This window comes from Panthera pardus, unplaced genomic scaffold (genome assembly GCF_024362965.1).
Source record: "Panthera pardus isolate Hobbes unplaced genomic scaffold, ASM2436296v1 HiC_scaffold_3, whole genome shotgun sequence".
NCBI classification, from domain to species: domain Eukaryota; kingdom Metazoa; phylum Chordata; class Mammalia; order Carnivora; family Felidae; genus Panthera; species Panthera pardus.
In genome coordinates this window covers 27,755,085-27,768,592 of record NW_026526876.1, presented here as the reverse complement: position 1 = coordinate 27,768,592, position 13,508 = coordinate 27,755,085, and the positions used below count along the sequence as shown (strand labels likewise).

The window sequence follows — 13,508 nt, the reverse complement described above, 5'->3', positions numbered from 1 at the left end:
GTTCAGGTGCGTTCTGGCAGCTACCATCGGGGGGTTGTCCACTCAGGTGAGGAGGACCCACCCCGGCCCCCAAAAGGGGGGCTATGTCAGGCTGGATGTGCTGTGAGAGCTGCGCTACCTTCCCTCATTCTCTATTCCTATTTTCCTCCCTGCACGGTTCCCCTCCATCTACCAGACAGAATGTGCGTCTGGGGAAAGGGAGCCCAGAACAGCCATGGATTCTGAGGTTTCTGGGCACAATTCAGTCCCAGATTGCCACCTTCGTCGCTGTCACCATCCCCCTACCCTTTATCACCATCTGACCACCTGGTCCGGCCCAAGGCAGCTGGTGCTGGCCTCGACCCCACACTGCCCTCCCATTTCTCTGCCGTGGGGGCTCCTCCAGGTGGCTGAGGCAGAGGACCAAAACCAGAGACATCACTCTGCTCCTCGAACATGCTACAGAGATGCCAACCAAGAAGCAGAAGTCCCAGGAACAGACCCAGGCCACAAGTACTTCCCCCTGGCAACCCAGTCACCATCAGAGGGTCTTAAGATCAGAAGAGCCCATGCGGGCTTGGGTCTCATTCTCAGCACTGAAAGTCCAGGCACAGCACCCTGAAAGATGATCTCCCCAACCACCCTAGGCTCCTCTTAGTCTTTCTTCTACTTAAAAAAAAAAATTTTTTTTAATACTTATTTATTTTTAGAGAGGGAGAGAGGCAGAGAGAGAATCCCAAGCAGGCTCCGTGCTGTCACTGCACAGCCCGATGTGGGGCTCGAACTCATGAACCATGAGATCATGAAGAGCAGAAATCAAGAGTCAGATGCTTAACCGACTGAGCCACCCAGGAGCCCCTTTCTTCTAATATTCATATAGAGCTCATGAGGGTGCGACAGCATGCCCATGCATTGTCACATTTGACCCTCGCGGCCATCTCGTGAAGGAGGTATTATTACCACCCCATTTTGTAGAGGAGCTGACCGAGGCTCACTTGCACGAGCTGCCTCAGCCAAAGCCGACCTCCCAAACCTTGCTCTTCCCATGTTGCATCATCCCAAATCCTTTCTCCTCAGCAGATTGGGTGGGCCAGTCAGTTATTTTATCTTCTAAATCCCTCTGAATCCAGGGATCCTGCCCCTAATCCCAAGGGTCCCTCTGCCTCATTTCATCCTTCCCCTAAGAGGCAGATTGTTGCCCCTCATTTCCCAGGTGAGACTGGCTCAGAGACTCGGGGTGCATGTTGGAGACCAAGTGGTAGCGCGAGGCTGGGGCCGGGAGGGCTAGGTAGGACTGCTGCCCTCCAGCCTCCCGGTGCCCAGGGTTGGGGCCGTTGCAGCATCCACAAGTTACCAGCATCAGATCGCCCCCGGGGCTCAGAGCGGGAAAGAACACATTTCCCCTCCCTTTAAACCTTCCACTCCTTGCGTCTAAGAACATTTAGCACTTGCCCTGTGGGAAAATAAACAAGTGAATGAGGAAACCCTTCTAGGGGCCGTTGGTTATGGTATTGGCAACTAACATCGAAAAGTCACACCCTCATGGCCCAGAAGGGGAGTGCTTGCGTCTTGCCACCTCCCATTTTTGGGATACAGCTTCCTTTTCATCCATCATTCTGGAGCCATTGTCCAACGGTGCCCTGATTCATTATCTGCTAGGGAAGGCACTGGGACCCATGGAGCTGTTCTCCAGGTAGGACAGAGGAAGGATCAGAGTGGGCTGTCATTAAAGATATAGGCCTGGGGCACCTGGGTGACTCAGTCGGTTAAGCGTCTGACTTCAGCTCAGGTCATGATCTCAGAGTTCTAGAGTTTGAGCCCCACATTGGGCTCTCTGCTGTCAGCACAGAGCCTGCTTCGGATCCTCTGTCCCCCTCTCTCTTTGCCCATCCCCAACTCATTCTCGCTCTCTGAAAATAAACTTAAAAAAAAATTATAGGCCTGAAAAAGAGGGGGAGCATGGAGAAGGCTTTCCTCTCCTCCTTGCAGCTCTACCAGAGAGGAGGGGCCAGGAGGGAAATGGAGGAAGCTCTCTGAGCCCCACACAGCTTTCTGCCTCCCCACCCCCATCTTTCCACCCTGTGGAGGGGAACTGATGTGAAACCCATCATGACCAGTTTCTAGCTAATGAGACTTGTATGTGAACTATGGACCAGGGGGGAAGCCTCAGACCTCCCCTAGGAGTGAGAGTCCAGGAGCCCAAGTTGGGGACTGCTTGAGAAGCACACAAGGTGGGCACAGGTGAAAGGTGACTGAGGCTCTGTCTGCATAGGCAGTGTACTGCTGAGAATAGGTGGAACTAGCCAGATCCGGGGAGTGTCTTCTCTCACCAAACCAACTTCTGTTGACCCCAGAACTAGATCGGCTCACAGGACTCTGGGGGTCCCTGGGGATACACCTTTACAGAAAGATTTACCGTGGTGGCAGTCACTGGACCCAAGAGGCAGGCACTGAAGGCTATGGACTTGGGATTTTCCCTCCAGGACTGGGGAGTCACCCATCCTTTCCTGGGGCACCACGGGGCCAACCCCCTGGCTTCTCCAGGTTCAGAGACTGTCCAACCACGGCCTCTGCATGGTGGCTGAAGGGAAGAGGCCATGATTAGCATCTCTGGGGGCAGCCAAAAAAGGCTCAGGATGAACTGCCCATTATCTTGGAGTCTGTGAAATTCAGTGTGTTTGGAAGCCCTTCCTATTTCCAGAATTGAAATCTGGAGTTTTCTGTACCTGTTGTGGAAGCTCACAGATTTGCTTTTGATCTAAAAGCGGCCTCTTTCAGGGTTCAGGAGCCCCTCTGAGGTTCAATCCGTGGGGTGTGGGGCCAACTTTTTGGGGGTCTTACTTACCCTGGCTGTAGAAATAGCCTCAGAGGGACTGGTGGCCACTTTTTCCGTTCCCCCCCCACTCTGGTCACTTGACGTCCACTAACTCTGTCCTGCCTTCCTTGAGGCTGGAGGCTGGGATTGCCCCTGGGACATACTCCACCTCTTCTTTGCTTCCAGCATGAGTCTGAGTACCGGTCAATCATTCAGCGTGGGGTCAAGGGCTCTAGAGAATATTATGTGGGGATTCCCAAAGGCTTCGTCAGGGGAGGTGGGGAAAGGATCACTATTCCTGAGTATGCCAGGCTCTGCACTGGCTGATAGGAGCTGGAGGCCCATTTCGTATGAGGACACGCTCAGACTCAAAGAGACAGAGTGGTTTTCCCACGGTTTCTCTGCTCTAAGTGATAGCTGCTGAAGGCCCCTATCTCCGCCCCCGTCCCCCCCCCCCCCGTGTCCCCACCCCCCAGCACGAACTCTTTAGAACTCTCATCCAGGAGAGACAGTGGAGCTGTGGGGCGTGGACAGAACGTTCCTCAGCACAAAGCTAGCAGAGTAAGGTCAAGTCCCCATTCAGAAGATGTTCAGTGAAGTTGGGGGGAATTGAACGGAAGGAACTTCACCCCAGAATGAGGTCCACGGACACCAAGAAAAGCGGCAGAAAAAACAACCCAATGTAGCCCGATTTAATGAACCAAATCACATCATCCTTCACATGTGTATTGCACGTTTCAGTGTACATCACGTTTTCACTTCCTTTATCTCATTGGACCCTTGGGTTTGCCAGAGGGCCCAAGCATGGAGGAAGGGCCTTGGAGGGCTTGGGGGTGGGGGGTCGAATGGGGGTGGGCACTCCTGTGGGTCGATAAGGTTGTTGTTTACACTGGTTGAGGATCTCTGAACCATCTAGAAGTGCATAACAGCCTACATAACTAGACCTATTATTAAGTCATTTCCACTTTGGGGACTATTCCCCAGGGAGACACTCCCATTGAAAAAGAAGCAGTAAGTACCCGGCTGTGTCCAGCAGCTGTGGGAAGTCTGGGGTGCTTTCCTGACCGGTGCCCTTCACTGGAAATCATTCTACTCTTTTTGCCTTATTCTATGCTTATTTGCGAACATCTTAGCCCCCTTATGGGACTGCAAACCCTTTGAAGCTGGATTCATCCCTCTCATCCACTCGTTCGTTCACTGCCACTCTTCTTTGTGCATTACCTGGTTCTAGACGTAGCTGTCGCTTTTTCTGTATGCCAGATACTGTACCAGGCAGATGGGCATACCCTGATGAATGAAAGACATGATCCTTTCTTGGCTAAAGCTTATAGTACCCGGGGAAGAGAGACAATAGGAAACAAATAAATACATAATGGTAAAATATATAAGGAAATTTCATCTTGTGAAAACTGCCATGAAAGAAATAGCCAAGACATAGAGACGAGAGAACAGCCTGGGGAGAGGGGGGCACTGACAGGGGGGCACAGCCCCAGACCCAGGAACTCAACAAGCATGTGCTAGGTGGATTTGAATGAATGCAAATGCAAGACAATGCCGAGGAAAGAACCCACACGCCCACCCACCCAGAAACGGTAAGGTAGGCCACGTTGTGCCTCAATGTCCTCCTCATAGAATGAATTCAAATAACTAGTGCCAAAAATATAAATAAAAAGTACAAGATCTTGCAATGCACGGCACTACATCCATGAAAAAATTTAAATGAAAAAAAAAAATAGGCAAGGCAGTACACAGATGCTGATCACAAGTCCACACAAATATTCTGCACGGACTCATGACCTGCTGTGCCTGAGCCCTAAGCGGGTCCTCACGAGGTGTTTAGCACTGCCTCCCCCCGCCCCCCTGCCCCCCTGTTTTCGCCATCTGAGAAAGTGGTGTTAGGTCGGAGAGAAAGAGGTTTTTTTGTTTTTTTGGTTTTTTTGGCTTTTTTTTTTTTAATTTGAGAAATGCACTAGGATCCTTCTAAATGTGTTTTTAACACCCTGTACTCTATCTTCAGGATTTAATGCTAGCTAATTTTTGTTCTCTGTGGAGTCACCATTTCCAGGTGAAGGCTTTGGAGCTGGAGGAGCAGCTGAGGTATCCCAAGTGGGTTTGTTGCTTTTTTTTGTTTTCTTAATTTTTTATTAACGTTTATTTTTGAGACAGAGACAGACAGAGTACGAGTGGGGGAGGGGCAGAGAAAGAGGGAGACACAGAATCTGAAGCAGGCTCCAGGCTCCAAGCTGTCATTGCAGAGCCTGATGCAGGGCTTGAACCGGCAAACCCTGAGATCCTGAGCTGAGCTGAAGTCAGGCGCTTAACCGACTGAGCCACTCGGGTGCCCCTGATGCTGTTCTGTTTTTGTTGGCAGCTGAGTCCCCAGCAGATTCGGAAGGTGCCAGAACCAGGAGCACTGTGGCGAGCCGGACACATCTGGTAATTCCACAGGGGTGGGCTCTGATTCCAGCCACTGGGGTCACCCAAAGAGAACACTCGAGGACAGGATCTGGGAATCCCAAACCCCGTGTTCCAAGATGGCCTTTGAGGCCCTTCACAGAAGACCTAGACACCTGCTAAGGGACAAACACTACCTGCCAGTGACATTCAAACAGTGGCAGCTTTTCACATTTTGTTTTGTTTTTCTCTTACCTCTGATTCTGCTGGAAAAACACCCAAACCCTTGAGTCAGAGCACCCCAGGCCTAGCAGCACCTGCGTCGATAAAGGCCGGAAGTCAAGCTAGAACGAAGAAGGAACCAGCCTATGCTTACACCAGGGCCCCGAGGGACTGGGCTGGATTCCCCCAGTGGGCAGTGGGGCATGTGCCCACCGAGGCACCTTGGGGCTGTATTCTGGGGAGGGGGAGGCCTGGAGAAGCCGCCCAGAGCTGGCACCCTGGAAGGATGGCCCAATGGTGTGATCTCCAGCCCGGCTGGGAAGGGAGTGGGTCCTTCAGGGTGTTGAGACTTGCGAACAATGGGAAGTATTTAAAGATGGCCAGAGTTGTCCCAGGATTCTCTCCTCCCTGGTTCTCCTCCTTCTTCCTCCTCGGTGTCTCAGTGCTGCAAAGTCCTCCGAGGGAGGCAGCTGTGATATAGCGGAAAGAATGCCGGGTTTGGAGTCAGAAGGTCTCTGTGTGATTTTGGCCAGTTGTGATCTTCCTGGGCCTTGATTTGCTCTTTTACCAAATGGGGATAATGCTGCCTCCTTCCAGGCTTATGCTGGGGCTCACGCAAGAGTATGTACATGAATATGGAGGTATTCAGTACAATCTTATTGACATTTAAGGGGTGCTCATTATATAAGTATTTTGGGGGCCCAGTAAAAGATTTTGGTTCACGTCCCGTATCCTGATTACAGCGGTGGGGTTACACAAATCTGCACATGTGTTAAAATTCATCAAACTGTACACTGAAAGAAAACATAGTCAATTTTACTACATGGCACAATTTTTTTAAAAAAACAGCATCTGGCTCAACGCCCTTCTCTCAGACAAGTTCTGATGATTCCCATTCTACAGATGAAGCAACTGAGACCCGGGGTTTTCATCATCCCCACCAGGATCATCCAGCTTCATCTCCACTGCCTCAGTCAGTTCTGGGGGCCAGGGACCCATAAGATAGAGACGGCGATACCCATGGCACAAGCCCCTAAGACAGAAAAACAGGCCAGGGAGGTCTTCTACATCATAACCATGGGGGCAGATACCTTTTAGGGGTGTCTGGGGAAGGAGGCAGGCCTTGCTGCTCGAATAGTTCCCTGCCAACAGTACTGCAAAGCATTACGGAAACTCAGTTATTCAGAACTATTAGTCTTTTCGTAAAGTCAGTGCCTCCCTAGACTCAGGGCAGCCCCAGGCTGGGGGAGACCCTGCTTGGGGGAGAAGTGAAGACTCCCTCCCACCCCCAGCCCGGCTGCCAGGGTCCCTCGTGGAGGTAGAAGGACAGAATTAGCGCCCCTATGCAAAGCAGCAGGAGAGGAAGGGCTCTGGCTCAGTGGAGGCAGATGCCAAAACAAACCAGTTTTCTCGGGCAGCCCAGAGACCAGGGAGGGAGAGGGCCCTACCTGGCCTGCCCAGCATGGCTTTGAGGGAGCACCACCGAGCGATGCAGAGAATGACTGTTGGAAACCCCAGGGCCAGGTACCTCAGCCCCCTGCTCCACCTGGAGTTCCAGGAGGAAGCTAGTAAAAATTGATGGCTGCCCTTATTGGCCCCCACATGCTGGGCTTGGTTCTCCAGTTAAGTTGGCAGCACCCTGGGGGCAGAGATTTCTCTGGCCTGAAGCCAGAGCATGAGTGGCAAAGAGGTGTTTCAGGGTCCCCCCAAGGTCAACAGGAAGTAGAGCGAGGCCTGGCTTTGCACATAGAGGTTAATGGCACCTGAGATCCTAGCTGGGAGTCGTTCCCAGTCACTCCTGCAGCTGGCAGGTCGGGGCCCTAATTTGTAGGGCCCTAGGGATCATTTTGTGGGGAGCTTGGGGCCCTAGGGGACCTCTGATGTGGTGCTGGGAAAGGCTGAAGGAGTCACCTGACGAAGGACCCCCAAACTTCACCACCGCAAAGCCTCCCTCTTTAGGAATCTCTCTCTTGCATGGCTCTGGGTCAAACTTAAAAACAAAATTTCCAGGCTTGGTAGGGATTCATTTATCTGGAGAACATGGCCAGCATGGGCAGCACAGGCCAGTAACAGGGCTGGGGCAGGGCCTGGGGATATTTGGGAGGGCTTCCTGTAGGTGGAGGGCATTAAAGGACAGTAGGGTTGGGATGGGTGGGTGAGGGCAAGCTCCTCCAGGGCTGAGACCCCTGCCCTACAGAGCAGGACCCAAGCGCTGCTCGTGGGCTAAAGAGAAGGCAGGATGGGGGCATGCCCGCCAATAAGGGCTATTAGCTTTTCTCCAGGCTGGGCCCAGCTAACGGAAGATGGAAGGCATGTCCACAGATCCCAGCCAGGCCTTCAGAGAGAAGCCCTTGAGCACGGGAGAGGTCCGTGAGCCCTATGGCAGTCATCCTCTCCCGCACCCCACGGGCCCATAGGGGCCCAAACATTTGTGCCCAGAGAGACTCTCACCCACTCCAAACCCATAGATGTCACAAGCCTGTGTGTAGTTTCACGACACACCGTTTATTACATAGGACAATGGGATCAAGGCTAGGAGCTCCCTGGGGTAGCAGAGGGAAGGAGAGAGTGGGAGAGGCAGGTGGCTCTCCCTGGCCCCTCTGTGGCCAAGTGGGACGGGCCACCACCTTTCCCAGGCTCTGCAGGAAGCTGGTCTGCTCTGAGTCCATTTGCAGTTTTCGGATAAGCCTCTGTCTTCCCCGTCCTGAACGTGGGATGGATCCCCACATAGCACCCCCAGAAGGCTGGGTCCAGTCTGTCCCCAGAGAACTCCTCACTCCACATCACCGCCCTGCACCCCTTCTACTCTGGTCTCCTCGGTAAGAGCTGGAAACCAGGGGCTAGAGGGGCAGGCAGATCTGGTGGGCCAGCTTCGGAGGCTGACCGAGGTCCGGGGAAGAGATGAGCTGGGAGCTGGCAGTGGCTCTGAAGCAGTCCACGAAGGCCCAGCTGGCTGGGCCCAGAGGCGTGGGGAGGGCCGGCCCCTCACTCTTGGCCTGGGTGCTCCCCCACTGACCACTTCACCTCTCCCGTCCGTAGAGTCACTATGTCCTCATAGGTGGCTGTCTGGTCAATGTTCAGGCCCTGGAGACATGGAACGGTGCTTAGGCCTTGGTTACTCCTTGACCACGCCAGTGGACGGTGCCATCAAGCACCCCACAGCCCCCAGCGCCGCGGGGGTCCCCCCGTCCCTTACCTCATAGGTGTGGTCTTCATCCATTCCGGGCTTGCTGTCATCCTGGCAGGGCGAGGGATGGAGAGCAGAGTGTTAGCTTCCCTCCCCCCCCATCCACTGCTGGGCCAGGCCGGGGAGGGCCAGGGAGACTGGCCCGGGGGGAGGGGTTGGGGGTGAGGGGCGAGGGGTGAGGAGGTGAGGTGCCCTCTGCCAGAACAACCGAACGAATGAAGGAGAGTTTGAACAGGTGTCAGTGGGCAGGCTGTGGGCCTGGGGAGATGGAGACCCTGCCCACGTCTGGCCTGCCCCATGGCCGCCCCCCGGCCCCCGTGGTCACCTTGTCCAACAGCAGGAAGATGGGCACGATGATGAAGAGGATGATGAGCAGGGTCTGGATCATGATGATGCCATCTTTCAGTGTGTTCCTCCTCTTCAACTGTGCTATGGTGCTGAATCCTGTGGGGAGGTGGCAGGGGGTGGTGAGGCTGGGGCCCCCTCTTTGGGCCTGCACCCCTCAGGACCTCCTCAGCGGCTCTCCTGGGTGTTCTGTGGCCGCGGCCACCTTCACCATGTGGCCCCCCTCCACGGGCGGCAGGCCGGGCTGGGGCAGGGGTGAGGGTGGCTCAGTGAAGGCTCCATGGCCCCATCACCCCTTCTCCCCCCCCCCCCCCCCCCCCCCGGCTGGAGGGCAGGCCCCGAACACACCCATGACTCGCAGCTCAGTGCCACAGCCCGTGCTGGGGGACGCGTTCAAGCAGTTCTGCTGGCAGAAGTAGATGCCGTTGTCCTGAAACTGGATGCCCTGGATGATGAGGGTGGCAAAGGTGCCGTTCTGGCTCCTTAGGATGCGGGAGTCTTCCAGCAGTGGCTTGGGCTCCAAGTCCGTCTCCCGCTTCCGTAGCCAGCTCACCGCTCCCAGGTCCTTTGTGTAGCACCTGATCTCCACCATGGCTCCCCTTTTGCGGGCTATGAAACGTGGGTTCTGCCAGACCCCGGCACAAGTGCTTCCTGTGGGCACCGAGGCCGGGATCAAAATCCCGCTCTGCATCTTCCCGACTGCCAGCCCAACCACGGACCCCCGCCCTTGTCTGTCCTTGCTTTTGGGTATAGGACGGTCATGAGGCAGAGGTGTGGAGGAGCTGAGCCATGTGAGTGGCCAGAGGCCAAACCACCGGGTCCCGCCCCTTCCTGATTGCACCACCCCCCTGTGCCCCAGCATTTGATTTTCCTTTAGAAGGGCTCTGGAACCTTCCGATTTCTTTCCATGCCTATACAGCAGCCTGATCTAGGCCTCTCCTGCTGGGGTCCAGAGGCCCATAGGACAGCCCCCCACCTGGCCTGGTGCTCTCCCTTCGTTTTTATTCCTATATCTTCTTTCTCTCCCACATACTTACTCCAAGAAGCCTCCCTCCTGCCTCGTTCCCAGTAAGCGAACCGTAGGAATCCCTGAGGCCCTATGGCCTGTCAGAGCCCCTAAAGTTACAGACTCTTTCCCGGGCTGAGTCCGACAACCGCCCCCCCCCCCCCACTAGACAGACCCAGCCTGAGTCCCCAGTGGAACTCCCTCTGGCTCCCCGCCTCCCAGCTTGGGTTTAGTCACACCCCTTAGTCTCTGGGACTGGAACACTTATGTCTAATGAGGATGACAGCTGGCAGGAGGGGTGCTGGGGGGCCCTTGGAGCCAGGCCTCTGAGATGGAGACCCTAAGGTAGCCTAGAGATGGGTGTACCGGCTGGGGAGATGCAGGGGCACAAGGGCACAAGGGGCAGCCATGGCACGGACCCTGGGACCGGGACCAGCACTGGACGCAGACACACTTGCCCCCAGAAGGGGCAGGGGAAGTGGCTGACCTTTGGGATCCTGGTACAGGTCTTCTGTTTTGGCTGCTGGCACACCTGCTGGGTGGGAGGAAGTAGGCGGGGCTGGGTCAGGGCTCTCCCCTGGAAAGTGGCTGCCCCACCCCTGGGGCCCCCAGCATTCCTAGACCCACTTCCTCCTCTCAGGACATCAGCTTCGAGACCCTTCAGCCCCACCGTAGCAGCGCTCCGGAGAGACTGGAATGGAGCAGGGTCACCAGATACCCACTTCCCGCCCCCTCCTTCTGCCCTTGACCTGACCAACGGCCTTGAGCAGGCACCCTGGATGAGACCAGGAGGGAAGTCACAGCTGGATGGCTGTCCTGTCTTCCAGCCCAGGGGACCATTTCTGGACCATGCACGTCCCAGGGTCTGGTTGGGGGCAGCCTCTCTCCTGTGTCGCCCCCACACAATGCCCTCAAGGGACTGGGGGTGAACCACGTCATGGACACCAACCCCTCACCTCACACCCAGCTCGGCCTGACGCCCTCCAAACAGGAGAGGGGCTGGGGCCACGGACCCCCTGAGCTCCTCAGCGTAGGTGATACGCCAGACCCAGGCCCCGGGGCAGTCAGAGGGAGACAGGAGGCCGAAAGTGTGAGAGACAGAAGGGGGAGGTTGGAGAGAGCAGGACACAGAGCGGTGGAAACAAGCAAACAGGCCGTGACAGAGAGCGAAACCACGGGTCTCGTTTCGGGGGTGCCGTACCTGACAGAAGCAGCAGCAACACCACCAGCCAGTTGCTGGGCATGGGAGACAGCACCAGCTCGGCCATGGTTACCACTCCGTCTCTGTCTCTGACCCCGAGCTGGTGACGAGGACAGAGGCTCCTGGGGGGGAAAACGTGTAACTGCCTGGGCTGCAGCCGGTCCCCTCCCCGCCTCTTCCCCACCAGGCCCCTTCCTGCCATGCAAATTGGGACCCAGGGGAGGCACCAGCTCTCCGGGGACCCTGGGGGAGGGCGGGGGAGGGAGGGCTCTCTTGTCAGCTGTGCTGCTAAGGCTCAAAGGGCATCACAGCTGGGGTCCACCACGGTGGTGGTGGGGGGGACCCTGGGAGGCAGGAGCCTCTCAGTCTTCTGAGGGTAGCTTGTGCGTCCCTCCCCTTGTCCCCACCCCACTGATGGTCATGTCCTGGAGTCCCCCGGCCTCCTATTGTACAGTTCAGATTCCCAGGCACTTAGCTGAGTACACATGGGTCCTGTGGGTGAGTGTGAGCACAGCTCCTTGGCTCGGGCTCAACCTGCGCTCTGCAGGAAGAGAGGCACCAAGGGAGGATGGTACAGGGGTGTGGGGGGCAGCTATGGGCCCAGGCCCGGCACCTGGAGAGGCCCAGAGTGCAGCCTCTTGGCTGGAGTGCAGGCAGCCATGTTGGGGGTTGACGTAGATTTGACCCTGTGGAGGAAGGGAGCCACAGAGGTTCTTGAGCAAGAGCCAGGTGTGACAGCCACCTGGGACAAGACATGGTCCAGACCCTGGCAAGAGGCCTCCCTTCCTCACCTGGTGAGAGAATTTGTTCTCAAAAAGGGGGTGAACTTAGGTAGGTAGAGACAGCTTAGAAAAAACCTACAACTCAGCTAATCAAGGGACTCCCAGGGATTTGTCCATAGCTCTTGGGTCTTGGGCAGGGGGACAGGAGGCTAGTGCTGGGGAATCTTCAGATTCTGAAACTAAGAGGCTCTCTGGCTTTATCTTGCCAGTCAGTAGAGTGGTGGATGAAACCATAGTGTTCTGGAGATGTGTTAGAGAGATGTGGAGCTGCCTCCCATGCCAGGGTTGACAATGAGAAAGGCAGGGATCTGGGTGGTACCCCCTTAGTCCTGGTGGGCATAGGCCCCTAGTAGGGGCTACCCCCAAGGAGTGCCAGCCAGGACCAGAGCTATAGAAAATGGGGACTGGAGAGTTAAGTTTTCATCCGAGGTACAGCTCGTTCCTGGCAGTCCCAGATGTTCTTGCTGTTCCCAGATGTTCCAGATGAAAAAAAAACATTTCTCTGAAAAGGTGTCAGATGTTCAGTTCGCAGAACAAACAGCCCAGGAATATAAACATCACCTGAGGTCAGCCTGGGGACCACAGTCCCCTTGTGCTGGTGGCGGTGGTTGGAGACCCTCCAGAGGAATGGGGAGGGGGGGAATCCAGGGGTCTTTGCATTTAATAAAGTATCTCCTCATAATGGAGGCCTTGGTTAGCTTTGGAGCTAGTGTCCCCCCGACGTTGGGAAGCTAATGGGGGAAGGCTTGGGGTACACACCTGTGTGTGCGCACGGGTGTATGCTCACACGGGTGTGTTGCCTGGGCTGTGTGGTGCGGGCCCTGCTCAGGAGCTGGTCCCGGGGCCCAGGGTGGCCTCATGGGGGATGGAGGCTGGGGGCAGTTGGCATCTTGCAAACACATCCACACATCCACGTCCCCCCCCGTGCGCAAGGATGCAGATGTGTCCTTTGGACTTCATTCCCATTCATGCCGGGCGGGGATCCGTTTTCAGGAGCGGGTGGAAGCGGTGCCCCCCCTCCACCCGCCCCCTGCGCCTTCGGGGTTATTTGTCACAGTTGGGGCCGTGCTGTTCCCTCTCTGGTGACAACAGTACAGAGTTCTGTCTGGGGCTAGTGACGTCTTTTCTTTCCTGGAACAGGAGGCCTTATAAGCCCACTCCTGCCTCTGCCCCCGGCTTCCCTGGGCTGCAAAAGACCCCAACATCTGGCAGCCCCCACTTCACCTTTCCAGGAAGACAGCATCAAGACAAGAGATGGGGGCATGCGGAGAGGGGACGAGGGGCTTAGGAGTTTGAGGAGGCAAGAGGTCAGGGACCCCCCCCCCCAGCAACCCTGGGAAGGGTGGGAGAGGACACAACCTCAATTTGGAAGGAGGGGTTCAGAGTTCTGCCCTCCCCTCGGTCCACGCTTCCTGGCTCTGTTCCGCTGGCTGTTTTGTGGAAGAGGCCTGCTGGCTAAGAAGGTTTGATTCCCGGCCCTGCCGTGTACCAGGTAGAAAGCCGCCCCACGTTCCCTGGTGCTTCTCAACAAGGGGTGATCCTGCCCCCTCCCCCCGCCCCCCTGGGAGCACTCGGAA

General features: G+C 56.0%; 1 protein-coding gene across 2 annotated transcripts; it reads right to left on the bottom strand.

The window, feature by feature from the left end:
* Window positions 1-7,894: 7,894 nt before the first annotated feature.
* Window positions 7,895-11,303, bottom strand: CD79B (CD79b molecule). Of its 2 annotated transcripts, none has more exons than XM_019466555.2 (6): window positions 11,150-11,303; window positions 10,436-10,483; window positions 9,291-9,593; window positions 8,923-9,041; window positions 8,607-8,648; window positions 7,895-8,494 (listed from the first exon to the last, which is right to left on the bottom strand). In XM_019466555.2, the coding sequence occupies exons 1-6, from the start codon at window positions 11,214-11,216 to the stop codon at window positions 8,396-8,398; spliced, it is 678 nt and encodes a 225-aa protein (XP_019322100.2). In that variant the 5' UTR covers window positions 11,217-11,303; the 3' UTR covers window positions 7,895-8,395. The 2 variants fall into 2 exon arrangements, with proteins under 2 accessions (XP_019322100.2, XP_019322101.2); XM_019466556.2 differs by having other exon boundaries at window positions 10,436-10,480.
* Window positions 11,304-13,508: the final 2,205 nt, after the last annotated feature.